The sequence below is a fragment of the Felis catus genome, chromosome E2 (genome assembly GCF_018350175.1).
Source record: "Felis catus isolate Fca126 chromosome E2, F.catus_Fca126_mat1.0, whole genome shotgun sequence".
In the NCBI taxonomy this organism is placed as follows: Eukaryota; Metazoa; Chordata; class Mammalia; order Carnivora; family Felidae; genus Felis; species Felis catus.
In genome coordinates this window covers 56,347,997-56,363,167 of record NC_058382.1, presented here as the reverse complement: position 1 = coordinate 56,363,167, position 15,171 = coordinate 56,347,997, and the positions used below count along the sequence as shown (strand labels likewise).

The window sequence follows — 15,171 nt, the reverse complement described above, 5'->3', positions numbered from 1 at the left end:
CACACGCGTGCACACACACACACACACGTACACACACATATATACATACACACAAGCTTGCATGCATACCTACCTAGGCAAAGATTTGTGAATGGTGGCAATCATAGCAATATGACTTACAACTAGGAGATGTTCAAGGGAAACCACTAAATGCCATGCACTGGGGATGGTCTAAGAGGTTTTTAACCATTTTGTCTAATGGACTCCTTCTGTAAATCATGTGGCATCTTTCCCCAGATAATATTTCAAGGGCAAAAACAAAAATCCTTTGGATTACCAAGGGAACTGATCTACCCACAGCCCCCCTCAGGATCTGTGGACCCTGCATTAAGAACCTCGGGCATTTAACAACGGCTGAGCCAATGGCACACCACATCACACAGCATTTCAAAATGCCATTGAAGGGGTGCCTGGGTGGCTCATTTGGTTAAGTGTCCAATTTCGGCTCCGGTCATGATCTCACGGTTTGTGGGTTTGAGCCCTGCATGGGGCTTTGTGCTGACAGTGCAGATCCTGCTTCGGTTTCTCTTTCTCTGTCCCTCTCCCACTTGTACTCTCTCTTTCTCTCTCAAAATAAATAAACTTAAAAAAAAAGAAGAAACAAAATGCCATTGAAGAAGGACCTTTGAGGACATGAAAGACGTTTCTGAGATGTTGGTGAGTGGAAAGTCAGGGAGAACAGGATGGCCCTGTGTGGGTATTGCACGTTTAGGACAGAGCTTCTCGAATTGGGAGAACCAGCAGAACTGGGGTGTGCGTGCTAGAATGGTTAACTCCAAGGTTAACTCCCCACTCCGGACCCAGGGAAGCCCCAGTCTGATGGGACGGGGCCTGGGCAGCTGTGCTTTCACAGATTTGTATGCACTTTAAAGATGGAGGGCCAGCAGTGACCATCTCAAACTATGGGGAAGGTGGTGGTGGGACTTGGGAGATGCTTATATTGTTACTGTTAAATATATGTTTTTTTCTTTAAAGTTTTTGATGAACATCTATTATTCTTATAATAAGAAAAAAATTATGAAAAAAAACCCAGATTTATTCCATGGCGTGTTAGCAATGATTTCCAGATGCAAATAACAAAATAAAAGCACCACTTGTGAGGAATTTTAAGTTGTCAAATAAACGAACTAAAAATTGAGCAACATAGAGCCTGTGGATTGTGTATACTAATGCATAGCCAACATCAGCATTCAAAGAAGAAATTACTAAGAAGGAATGTATTTAGAATGAATTCGAGGCTAGAAGGCCAACAGTGAACACAGCTGTTGTGCATTTCTGAGCTGGCAGAAAAAAAAAGAAAAAAAAAAGATTTCAAATCCAGAACCAGGAATAACTAAACTGAAATCACAAGGCACAGATCAGGCAGGACTTGTGTTCACACCTGGGGACACATAGGGAAGGAGCTTCTGAGAGTCTGGTGGCCCACGAGCCTTGCGGGTACAAAATGAACCTACTCCCTAGAAGCCCAGCTCCACATCTAGCATCTAGCCTGTCCGTCCACCTGTGTATAATGGGAGGGTAGATCTATCTCCTCTGGGAGAACTTACCCCTTGCTTCACGGAAGGAAAGCACAGCAGCCCTGGTAAAGAGTGAACTTGAGGGAGGAGGGATAAAACAGGCCCCTTAGTTTTATGAAAAGTCTCCTGACCCACAGTTAAACCCTCTGTGCAGGTGACTTCTTCAGCATCCTATGGAGGCATGATGTTCCCAGCTAAGAGGGGTCTTCCTTTTCCTCTACCTCCTTCCCTCCCCACCCAACACTCACCAAGGCTGCCCAGTGCTTGCCTCGGTATCTTCTCTCCAGTCTCCCTGCCACTTCCAGGCCCAGGTGCCATGCACCGCCCACCTGGGCTGCTGTTACAGCTGCCATCCGTGCACACACACACACACACACACACACACACCTCGCTTCTGGTTTTCTCAGCCTCCAGGTGTGACCCACCACAAGCTGATTTATCTTCCTAAAAGGCCAATCTGGTCATGTCATTCCTCGATGTATAACTGATATCTGCAGAATAAGGCGTGAACTCGCTGGAGTTGGAGTTGTGTTTACGGTTCTTCATTGTCCAGCCCCTCATTCTTCCTCTAAATTTATTTGTCAGGGGCCCTTGTTGACCCAGCCCCATTCAGTGATTCTTGGCTCTCCAGGTACTGGATGCTCTCTCTGGGTTCTAGATGTTGCACCTATGATCTTGTCACTGCCTGGAGAACTCTTTCTGGCCCAACTTTGCCTTGCCTGCTGGTATGGTACACGAGGGGGGGTTCTCTTGGGAGCTGCGTCCTCTGCCTTCTCAGGTTCTCCACATGTCCACTGCTCCCTGTCACCGTCTCATCTGCATGTTTACAGCTCTGTGTCTCTTCCAGTTGTGTGTTCCATGAGAGGGGAATCCATGGGCAGCAGCCAGCACAGTGCCTGGCACAGAGTAGTCACTCGATAAACATTTCTGAATGAATGGCTAAGTGAATGAATGAATGCACGAGCCTCAACTTTTCAGCCTAGGAGGAATATTTGCCTTCCCCAAAGGCCTAAGCTGGGTCTGTTCTTCATCTCCTGATCCGAAACACCAGCATCGCCAATGAAACACCCACAGGTGGGACCGTTTAAGCTTGCACCAGAGGGCGTTTGTGTCCAAGACCTTCCCCATTCCTGCTATTGGAGGCAGGACCAGCCCCACACTGAAGTCTCTCCCTTAGGACCCCATTGGGAAGCCAGGGCGAGCTCCAAGTTAGAAAAGGAAATAAAGGTGAGTTCTTCGTCCATCCCCTCCCCCTTTTCAGAAAACCGTGGATTGGCCTGTTTCTGTTGCCATCCAGCTCTGCCTCAAAACCTGGGACTGCAAGTTTGACCACAAAAGGGCCAGTCCATTCCCCGCAGCACCTTGGGCCCTGCTCCTTCACCGCCCTTATCGACTGAGTCAGCCGTGGCCTCATTGCTGAGAAAAAGGAGCAGTGGTATCTCTTAATTACACCAAAGTTAGCCTTTTCTGCTTTCATTTTTGTTCCTTGTGGTTCCTTTGAACAGGGTTGTCAGCAACATACCAACAACAACAAAAAGAGCATGCTCTGAAGCCAGACGGTGGCTTTCCTTGCCGGGTGAAGAAAGCAGTTTTCTGCTTGTCAACACGTGGTCTTGTTAAACCAAGACATGACCTCTGGCCTTGACTCAGTGCACAAACATGCACATCAAATAACTGTGAGGTTAACCTCATTTCTCCACACTTCACAGAGGATGTTATCTCTCCCTTCCTCATTTTCCAGGTAGAACTGGGACAATTGTCACAGAATTTGTCAGCCTCAGGGAACTGACTTGGTTTTTTTGTGCACAGGAGGAGAAGTGGGGCAAAGCTGAAAGGGTGCTGGTTCAAGGTCTGTTTCTCCTTTCCACCGGTGATGTGGTGTTAGACAAGGTTCTTAATGGGTTGCAAGGGGCAGAATTATCCAGAAGGACCCCTCGTGCTCACCCTGGACAAGAAACAGGTGACTTCAGGGCTAAATGGGTAGATGGGGAAGCCATCTCTCCAAGCTGGAGGTTCCACTCAAGTACGGATCCCCATTGGGCCAGGGCATTCGCTGGCCCATCCAGTGTCACATTCCATAGGTCCCAAGGTTAGGGGTAAGCTGGAGCTAGCTCCTACTTCTTGGTCAAAGTCAGTTGTTAAGTATTTAAGAAGTCTGAACATTGGTAGCTTGAAATTGGTCACTGTGGGAAGACTTACGCCAAAGAAAGTGGCAAACATTACTAATTAGGGCTTTCCTCACACTCAAGAGCTGGTTAACCAGCATATCACTGTCCAAGGCGTCTGGCTTTGAGCATCTGGAATCTTAGATAACCTCTATAAATCTGGGTACCTGTGCTCAGGCACCCCAAGAATTTGACTGTCTGTCCACTGACAAGGTTATAGTCAAGGTAGCTTAAGAAGGGAGAGTGATGTCAGCAGAGAGCCTCATCTGGCAAACCTGGACAATGTTCAGCTCTGCCCAGGCCTTGGCATAGCTCTCTGCAGGATGATGGGGAAGAGGAGCAGTGATTCTCACCTTTGGCTGACCCCTGGCTTCTACGTGTTCTCTTTCTCCAATAAAGCCTATTCCTTAGCCCACACCATGTGCTGCTTTGAAATCTATCCAGACCCCCCAGTGCATGGCAGGTGGTAAGGCAGAAGGAACCCAGCTTGCACAACACCTCAGTTTGTACCACAAGGAAACCGTCTTGCATGATGCACTAGCCTCGATTCCTCAGTACAATAGGGATAGAACGCTGGTCTCTGAGAGTATGTGCGAGAGTCAGATGGCAATTCACATGAGCATGTTATGCAAACAGCAGAGACCCATGGGGACTCAACATTCACACATTATGGTACAGAGATCGTTGATGGGCACTCAAGACTCCTAGATTCCGGTATTCGTGCTACAGCTCTTTAAATGAGTCACCTTGGGCAAGTTGTCTCCTTTCTCTGATGCCAGTTTCCCCATCTGAGAAATGGGTGTAGCACTTTGTGGGGTTGTTGTAAGAACAAGGCAGGGCACCCAGGTTTGGCTTAGATGCTGACATTCATTAGATGTTGAAGATTCTAGTTGGATTTGAAAATCTTCAACTCTCCTGCCTCCAGGGTGCTAATTCAAGCTGAAATGCCAGATCCTTTAATGTTCACGAATAATTAAATATAAATTCAGTCTGAGGCCAAATGTACATAACAATAAAGCCTTGGGAATCTTTCACATTGAGAACTGAAGGGGTGATAAACCCAGGACTAAAAATATTGCTTCCTCCATAGGCTCGGATGCCTTTATTTGCTGGATGTATATCATGGAGGGCATTTTTGCATATATATGTATTTGGCAAACAACCAAAACAACTCAATTATGTTTTATCATTAATTAAACTTTGCAGAAAGAGGGCAACACTTGTTAATGGCAAATATATATTTTTACTAGACTTAGTTGAAATAAGTTAAAATTAACTCTGTTCAGTTGTGAATAAAGTTAGTTTTGAGGTTCTTTATTTAAGTGGGTTTAAAATACCGTACGTCTGAGCAAATATGGAAATACGAGCACATTCTTTCTTCTCTCTCTCTCTCCTTCTCTCTTTCCCCTCCCCACCCCCCCCTCCGCCCCACACACAATCCATCAACATCCAATCTATCACAATCTGCCAAAGATACAGATTTGACCTGACATAATGGTTGACTACCAACCAATTTATCTGGTATCCTCACTGCCATTGTGGAAAATTAAAATTTGCTAGAAATATCCAGACTGATCATATAATGGTCTATTAATTCCATTCTAACAACAAACCGGGCTGTGATCACTTTAATCAGGAACCAGTGAATGCCTTATCCAACCAGGCATAGACCTAACTAGAATTCAAGTCAAAGAATATTTGAGTGGATTGTATCGCTACACTTGATGAATTATAGTTAACAGAAAGATAAGGAAAATACAAAAGAAACTATATTGCTCTCTCGAATGTGTTCTGTGTGAGCAAGGAGGTATAAACAATGTGTAAAGGAGGTCAAACGAAAAAAAAAAACCCAAGGAAGAGACTGCATCAGAAACAGGCGTTAGCCCAGCAGTGATCAATAGAAATATAATGTGAGCCACACAAATAATTTTAAATTCTCTGGTAGCCACATTAAAAAAAAAGTAAAAAGAAACAAATGAGATTAATTTTAAGCATACAAAGATATCCAAAATGTTTTGATTTCAACATGACAAGAATATAAGGATTATTAATGAGATATTTTTCATGCTTTGTGTGTGGGGGTAATATGCTTGTGAAAACCTGTTTATATTACACTTACCTATCAATTTAGATATTATATTTTCATGAAAAGTATTTGACCTGTACTTAGACTAAAATTTACAGTTGAAAAAGGAGATTTCTCATGCCAATACTGAATCCAATAGTAGTTTTTAATTTTGAGTTAAAATTCATTAAAATTAGATAAAATTTAAAACTCCAGTTCCGCAGTTGCATTGGCCACATGTCAAGTGTTCAATAACCACATGTGGTTGGTTAGAGGCTACCATACTGGACAGTGTGGACAGAATTTTCTGCAAGGATGTAAATGTTCCACTGGACAGCGAAGCCTTGAATGTAAATGCGTCAGCCCCCAGAGAGTGTGGATGCAGGGGCTGTGTCCCAGGAAGAGGAAAGAGTTCTAAGTCATGGAAATAGTAAAGGCATATGTATGAGTGGTGTTGCTACATCTAGAAAAAAATTATGCTATTCATCTCTGCAAGAAGTTTTGAATATTGAGTTTCTGGACATCTTGGATCTTTTATATTCAAATTTCTCTCTTTTTTTCATGTTTATTTATTTTTGAGAGAGAGAGAGAGAGAGAGAGACAGTGTAGGAGCAGGGGAGGGACAGAGAGAAGGAGACATAGAATCTGAAGCAGGCTCCAGGCTCTGAGCTGTCAGCACAGAGCCTGATGTGGGGCATGAACCTGTAAAACAGGAGATCATGACCTGAGCCAAAGTTGGAGGTTTGACTGACTGAGACACCCAGGCGCCCCCAAATTTCTCTCCTATACACTAGCCAGTGGTAAATTTTAGTTATTGAGTAAAACTGCTGCTTCTTTTTAAGAGGAGAAATTAGGGGTGCCTGGGTGGCTCAGTCAGTTAAGTGTCAGACTCTTAATTTCGGCTCAGGTCATGATCTCACAGTGCATGAATTCGAGCCCTACGTAGGGATCTGCGCTGATGGCACGGAGCCTGCTTGGGATTGTCTCTTTCCCTCTCTCTCTCTGTGCCTCTGACACCCCCATCACTCTCTCAAAATAAATAAATAAATGTATAAAAAAATTTTTAAAAAGAGAAATTAAACTGCTGTAAATTTCTGAGAGGAGGCATGTAGTCAGACTTGAATAAAAACTGTGAAACAGTGGATTTGAAAAGGGGTGGAGGGCTGATGGTGACGACACAGAACGAGTCAGGCAGTAGGACGGGGCTAAGTCTATGGTTTTAGTAGGAGGGTGAGATTGAGCAGTGCTGGGGATCTGGGACCAGATTTGTGGCCCACACAGCTTGGCACCCATGTGTTCTCAAAGTGATGCAAATGGCTATTACGTGGAGTAAAACAAATTCAGTCCTGAGCTACCGGTTCCTTGGCACCTGTTTGCAAAGCTGGGCATAAATGGGAGGTACAGACTACGTGCATGTGGGGAGATCCCTACTAGACGGTATGCCCAGAACTCTGAGCAATATTTAGGAACTGCCATAAATTACCCTTGTGGATGATGTGCATTCATGACACAATCAAAGCAGAGTCCTGGTTGAGTGGTTTTCATGATTTGCTCTAATGATCTATGTTGATTCCCTTTACGAAAAGCACACGGTCCAATTACATATTTCTCCCGTCCTGGGTTAAAGATGTCCTTCTAAAGGCCCGCTCTACCAATTTATAGGGGATATAAAAAAAGGATTTTCAGTAAAATGTACTTTCATTGGTTTTGATGAAAAGGGTTTGTGATGAAACTAGAATCTCTAATAAGCATTTCATAAATGACTTGTCTTTCAAACTTAATATAAAACAGAATAAAATACGTCTCCCAAAGACCTCCTTGCTGCCCCACAGATTTAAAGTCCCCTGCTCTCAATCAATCAGGCCCAGGAACTCAAAAATCTCTAAAGAGGCAATCAAATATTTATCAGTGAAAGTTGGTAAAACTAAGAAATTATTTATGGCTCAAATTTTGAAATAGTCACACTTTGAAGGGGGAGGGAAAAAGCACCTGGTGGCAGCTACACATTTCTCTTTAGGGCACACACTCCCGGATCTAGAACTCAAAAACGGGAAGGAAGTCACAGGTTTGAGGGGGTATATGCGCAACTGGGTATTTAAGCCATTTTTCAGAAACACTGAGGGAGATGATGTTAAAGCTGTTTCCAAATTCCAATAAGTTAGCCACTTACCAACTAATTAATTATTTGGCAGGTAAATAATGCATCAAACCAAAACTTTGTCTAGCCCCCAGGGCTACCTGCAAAGCCTTTCTGTCAATACACAGTTCTGCATGGCACAGCCTCAACTGAGAAAAATCTCCCCCAGAGAGTGGATTCATGGCAGCACCTTGCTTTTGATGTCTTTACCCTGAAGTGTGTGAGTCTCCTTTCTTTAAAAGGCATTTATGATAAAATACGACACACACACAAAAAAAAAAAAGAAGAAAGAAAAGAAATAGGTACTTAGTCTCCATCCATCCTCTTGAAGTGAAAGACAAAAAATTATTTTTGAGTCAACACACCAATTCTTGTGTCTTATGATAATGTTGTATTTAGTTAAGCTTAATTTTCCTCTAACATTGTATTCGGAAATTTCCAAACAGAGGAAACGGTGAAAGAAATTTTCAGTGATCGACCTTATGCCCACCACCCAATTCTACCATTAACATTTTACTAAATTTGTTTTCTCATACATCTATTCAATTACCCAGCCCTCTATCCATCCTACTTTTTTTCTTTGGTGCACTTCAAATTCAAATAATTAAATTTAATTTTAATGTTTTATTTTTTAAAGTTTTTTTTTAACGTTTATTTATTTTTGAGACAGAGACAGAGCATGAACGGGGGAGGGGCAAAGAGAGAGGGAGACAGAATCAGAAGCAGGCTCCAGGCTCTGAGCCATCAGCCCAGAGTCCGACGCGGGGCTCGATCTCACGGATTGCGAGATCGTGACCTGAGCTGAAGTCAGACGCTTAACCGACTGAGCCACCCAGGCGCCCCTTAATGTTGTTTTAAAGAGCGTAACTGTCAGCAAAGATATTTCATCCCATGTAAGAGAATTCTCAGATTGCACTTAGCGGGTTAAGAGCACAGACTGAAACCTCAAAGGGTTGGTTTGGAATTTGTTTCTGCTACTAACTGACTGTGTGACTTGGGACAGGTGACCGTCTCCCTCTGACTCTGCTTACTCTCACCCTGCACACTGGAGGATGACCCTCACGGGGTTGCTTGTATGAGAATTTAAGGTAATGGGTGAAAGGTGCTTATACTTCACAGCATTGGAAAAATAATGTGTTTGTGATGATTTTTTTCTACTCTATAATCCTGTGAGATTAAGGATCCTGTCTATTGCCTTTTGTCCTTAGATCCCCAGCCCCTAGCATGGTGCTTTGTAAATGCAGATGCAGAATGTGTGCTTAGTGATGCGGATTGGGTTGAATTTCAGAGAACTGCCCACCTGACATGCAGCGAGTACGTATTCATGGAGAGAAGCAAGCACAGTCCTCTCCAAAGGCATGAGACAAAAAAAAGTTCAGAAAATGAGGTGGGAGCAGAAGGGGAGCCAGGGACAATGTGGCCTGCAAACAAACGTATTTGTATTAAGTTCGGTGATGGAATGGAGTCCATCCGTGCCCTGTCCCCTTCCTTGGACCTCACCTTTTCAGGGCACACCAGCAGGGTTGCAACTGTCTCCCTGGGCCTCAGAAAGCTGTCATGCTGGCACCCAGAACACAGGGAAGGCTGGATGTGCTAGAGAGTTTGTGCCTTTGTGAAAGATCCTCAACTAAAGACAGATGGGGTTGGTCTGTAAATACCCCAGCTTTCTCCCCCGTGGAATGTGCTTTCCACCATTCCCTAGCATGCCCCCCGGGGATTACATTGCAGTCACCTACAGTGGTAGTTGCCTTCATAAAGAGACCTTTCAGTTGGCTGTTTCCCTTCCCTGGATCACTTCCATTCCCCCCACTCCCCTCCCTTACCAGTATTCTCTTCACCTCCTACATAAACTAGTTGCATTTGAATTCTTGTCTCAGGGTCAGCTTCTGGGGGAAACCAAAGTGAGGCCAGCGTCCTTATGCGTTCATAACCACAGTCTCTTCTTCATACGGCATTCTACACTCGTCTGATGTGCGATATTTATGCAGTTAGAGTTGCCTGACTCAGAGAGTTTGAGTGGGCGAGGAGGATGCGTCTCCCTTCTCCCCACCTCCCCAAACTCTCTGAAGATACCTATACACTGTCTCAGAGCTCAGCAGAGCATCTCTTGTTAGCTCCTGGTGTGGGGCTGATGACGGTGAGGCATAAGACATGAAGAAAAGGATAAGGTGAATGGATACAACCAAGCATGCACGGAGGGAAAAAGTTCCTTTAAGGGTATAAAGAGCATGGAGAAACCAGTAGCTGTTGCACGGCCGTCCAGGTATTCCCAACCAGGTGGTGCTGATATTGTTGGTCCATCGCTACTCTGGAAGGAGGCCTGGTGTAGCTCAGGGGTTCTCAACCCTGGCTGCACATCAGAATCACCTGGGATTCAAAAGCAAACTGCTGATGCATGGTCCCCACTTCCTGACCAATTGAATGGATCTTGGGAGGCGGAGCCTGGCGTGTGTCTCTTAACTTCTCTAGGCAACTCTGATGCACAGTGAGGGCTGAGACCACCAGACTTACGTAAACGTCTAAAGAGCAAGGATGCAACTGGTGTCTCTGAAATGGTTTGGGGGCAGAGCCTTGCAGCCTTGAGGAATCTGGTCCTTGGTGAGTGCCACTCTTGGCTTCAGGGACACTGACACAAGGGCCATTGCAGTGGTTAGGGCTGTCCACAGGGCAGGGCTCCTAAACCCCACCATCGCCCACTTGGAACAGCTCTGCCCCCCTTTGTCCCATGTCCTGGACCCTTGGCAAGGTTTTGCTTAAAGAAAGGCACAGTGGTAGCTTCAAATCTCAAATATGGTGATTACCAAGACACTGGATTATTGATGCCTCTAATTTCCAACAGAAAGAGATTTCTAATGGTCCAAATTACCTTCACTTCTGGTCCACGTCACCATATAACACCCCCTTTGGCAGATCTTTCTGTGCCCACTGCTCGTAACCACTCTGCTCCCACAAATCATTCCCTATGAGGCAGCCAGAGGGTCTTTCAGTGTGCGCACGCACAGGCACACACACACGCACACATACTCCAGGGAGAACCTCCAGTAGTCTCTTGCTGTGTATACAATGAAATTCCCACTTGCCATGGTGTCTGAAGCCACTGTGACAGTCCAGATTCTCTGACTTTAGCTCTTACCACTCTTCCCCACTCACAATGCAGCCATCCAGATGTTTTGCTCCTCAAATACGCCTCGTTCCTTCCCACCTCTAGACCTTTGCATGTGCAGTGCCCTCTGCTAAGAGTGCAGCTTCCCCAGATCTTGCTGTGGCTATCCTTTTCTCACCCCTCCAGTCTCCATTCAAACACCATGGTCTCGGACCAGCCTTCCCGGCCATGTACATGAACACTGCTGTTCCTCTACTCCCTGGCCTTGCCATTTACTCTCTTCCCAAAGAGCTGTTTCTGCTCCTCACAGAATTTATTATCCTCTGCAATTTTCTTGTTTGTTTATTTCCTCATTGAAATATAGCCTCCCCACTATAATAAAGCTCTATCACACTAGGGGCTTCTCTGTTGTTCACGCCAATATTCACCCAGTCCCAATCTTGAAGTCTGGCATATAACAAGTGCTCCTTATTTATGTAACGAATGAGTAAATAGTTCAATAGCATCCAGCCATTAAGGTCATTCACTGAACTAACCGCCACTGTTCAAATTCCAGGATGACCCAAAAATACGAACTGGTTTACATTTGATTCTCCATGTTGACTTTCCTACAGGGAGAGAATGTGTTGATCAAGCAACACCAGTATTTCTGCCCATTTAACAGTGAACATTTCTTCCTGGAAAAGTTATTCCCCTGATTCACGCGACAGTGTTTTCTGGGTCTGGCTAGTATGATTTAGTTCTTTTGATCTTAGTATGATCTTAGTTCTTTTTAGAGAGCTGACCCAGGGTGCCACTGGACTTACACATTTGAAAATCAGGATCTAAATTAGGCCACATATCATACTGCTATACTGGTATGGTATGGTATGGCATGTATAGTATAGAATCTGGCTGGTTGCCTGGACATTATCTTAAAAGCAATGAATCTATTAACCAGTGACATCTTCCTGACACAACTTTAGCATGTTTGTATGACACACAGCTCTCCAAAGCATGATATTCAGAGGTATTATTATTGTTGTTTTTATAAATTCCATTTTTTGTTTGTTTGATGGCTTTTGTCATTCTTTTATTGGCAAAACCATCTGGTTTCTTATCATAGAGGAATAGAGGCCAACTTCAGGAGGCCACCAAGACGGTCACAGTCAGCTTGTCCTGTGTATGCTTTCCTCCTTATTAAAATGTGCCTTTGTCACATCATCTGTATTTTGTATGACTTACCTTGCCAACGTCTCTTGGGAAAGGCTGTCTCTGATTCTCTGGAATTAAAATGGGAGATACCACGATGGACCTCTTTTGTCTTGGGACAGGAGAAGTTCTTGCAAATTTAAATATATCCTAAAAGAGAAAAAACCCAAAATCAATCGACTAAATAGCCCCATGGAAAGGATGTATCACTCCGCTCTGAGATATGGTTCCTTTGTTGCGAAAGCATAGGGCTGTTTGGACATTGTTAATTTTATTCTATCAAACCTCATTAGCGTTAGCAAGTACATCGTTAGAATCATACTAAAGCTGACATCGTGATTCACAATGACTACCATTAAGCTCTTTAATCCCATCTTCTGAATCGTTCTATTCACAATGTCAGTCTTGATTTATACATCCTTCAGTGCTGGGATATTCCTGTTCTTAATCTGCCAAGTGAGGAGATTATGTACCTGGTCACGAACCCCCAGAACCCACTGAATATAAAAGCTACTGGCCTTATGGCCAACTGCAAGGTGTTTGCACTCATAAATGCATAGGGAAGAAGAGTCAATTGCTAAATTCCACACTACGCCAGGCATTATGGAGACTCCTAGTCCATATTTTGTCAAGGAATATTTGTTAATATTAGTGGGCCAACTGTTGGAATGCACCACCCATGCACTACACCCCCAACTTCAATGACTGGAACAACACTGTCAGGATTTCTGCCCTATCTGTAATTTAACTATCAATGACATACATGTGTGCAAACCAGGAAACATTATGTCATAATTTTAAATAAAGACCGGTATTGCTTTTCATAAGAAGTAGGAAACACATGAAAATAAACACACTGGAGACAAAAATGAGGGTATTCAGCTTGAACTGGAATCTCAGGGGGGAAATCAGCTCCTCTTTCTAAAAGGAAAATAAGCAAGGGGGTAGTGGGGCATTAAAGCGTTAGCACCAAGCTGAGACTTTCCCCTTGATCTGATCAGAGGACTGAAAGTGGAACATCATTTTCAGTATATAAACCAATCTCATTCAATGCCAGTACTAGCTGAAGTTACGTTATATATCATCCAAATCGTCTCGAACTTTGGATGACAAGTTCCTACCAAAAGGCGGCAAATGGTATTTAAATACCATCATTGATCCACACTCCACAAAACGATGTGTATATTTGCGTGTGTGTGTGTGTGTGTGTGTGTGTGTGTGTGGTGTGTGTATGTAGTTTTAAAGAAAAATCTATATAAGAAAAGTCAAACAGGAAACAAGATCAGCTAAGGCTAAGAAAGCTTCTATGATCTTTCTCTAGATTTTGGTGGCAGTGTAATCTGATGGTTCTCTTGTGGAACACAATCGGGCAATAATTATTTACCAGGAATCTTATACATGTTCATACCCCTTCACTCAGTGATATCATTCCTAGGAATACATTCACATGCTAAATTCAAAAGGAGAATAAAGCTATATGCAGGCAAGTGTTCACCAGACATTATTTATAAAGGGTAAACATGGCAAACAACTTAGACATTCAACTGCAAGACAAGGTTGAATTTGGGTCCATTAGCAAGAGACACTCTTAGATGGTTACCAGTAATGTAGGTGCAAAGACCATGTTCTAACCTCTAATACCACATTTGACTGCGCTCATAATCACCACCATAGACTACATACAGTCTCTTAAGTGTGCATTAGGCAACGTGCTGGGCACTTTACATGTGTTCACTCTAATATTTGCAATTAATATCTCTAGTAAATCATGGTCTTCCTCAAACAATGAGGAATATCAAGTTTATAGAGGTGGCGGGGCTTGTTCAATTCACCTAGTTAGTAGAGGGAATATCTAGGATAAAATGTGTAGGGAAACATAGAATGCAATATTGGGCATCTTCTCTTCTTATATAAACATGGAAGAATGATATTCAAAATCTCAATGCATGAGTGCAAATAAAACTGTTTGGTCTCTGGGAAGACAAAATAATTAATATTCAGGTAAAGACAGAAAACCAGAGTGTGTATATGTAATGGAGAAAAAGTAAGAGGGGTTAAAACAACAACAAATCCACCCACCCAACCAACTACCACCAACAAAATAACCCGGTCTAACCAAGCAAAAGACAGGCTAGGAAAAGAGAAAATGAAATAGACAATAATAAGACAATGAAAACCACAGTGGATTATATTCACAGAACACTGACATGTAACATCTGGGAACATTCTGCTGGTTTACTAGGAAGTACCAAAAGAATAGAAAATATGTAAAATATGTACAACATACGAATCTCATTTACAATAAAAAGAATCTTGAGGTTCAGATGAGAGAATGTCTCAGAAAGCCCTCTTAAAAGATTTAAAGTCCTAGGCAAATATAAAGAATAGGTGATTTGGCTCTGTGACACAGCAAAAGTAGGCTTTAGTTCATTATGAGAATATATGTGCAAATGTGTCTAAAGTAATGAAAAAGCACACTGTGTCGTCAATAACAAACTTTCCATTGTTTGTAATAAAGGCCTTGTTTGAGTTTGCAGGTCTGTGAATGGGTGGTATTTTTGTTCTCACGAGTACTTAGGAGGTCAGGTCCCTGAGTCCCCATTCCCACATCTGGTGTCCTCCTAGCTTATTATTAGCGAGTCAAGCCTGAAGTGGCCAGTCCATTTCCCCAACTCTCAAAGCAGCCCAGAGCTTAGCAACAAGCACAGCTATGTCAGCCCTTGGGTCAAAAATGCCTAAGAAAAGAAGCAGGAAGCTCTGAGCTCAAGATGGCAAAGTGCACGTAGAAGGGAACAGGGTAGAAGGTGGGAATGACTGATTTTAGAGATGTCTCCATGTGCACCGGAGTCCTCCATGGTGGGCGTGTTAAGGAATCGCTGGGGCCAGGACATATTATGTCACCCAACTTTTCGCCTTACAATGGCGGAGACCTCAACAAATACTTGTTGTCCGTGACCGAGCTTTTATGTCAATAGGTCCGCTTTCGTCCTTGT

General features: G+C 43.5%; 1 protein-coding gene across 3 annotated transcripts in view; it reads right to left on the bottom strand.

Moving 5' to 3' along the window:
* Positions 1-15,171, bottom strand: part of CDH13 (cadherin 13) — a 1,030,795-nt gene that overhangs the window by 567,809 nt on the left and 447,815 nt on the right. For all 3 annotated transcript variants that reach the window (XM_045046894.1, XM_011290267.4, XM_003998309.5), the window contains exon 4: positions 12,212-12,328. In XM_045046894.1, the coding sequence (XP_044902829.1) occupies positions 12,212-12,328 (117 nt within the window). The remainder of the gene's footprint in view (positions 1-12,211; positions 12,329-15,171) is intronic.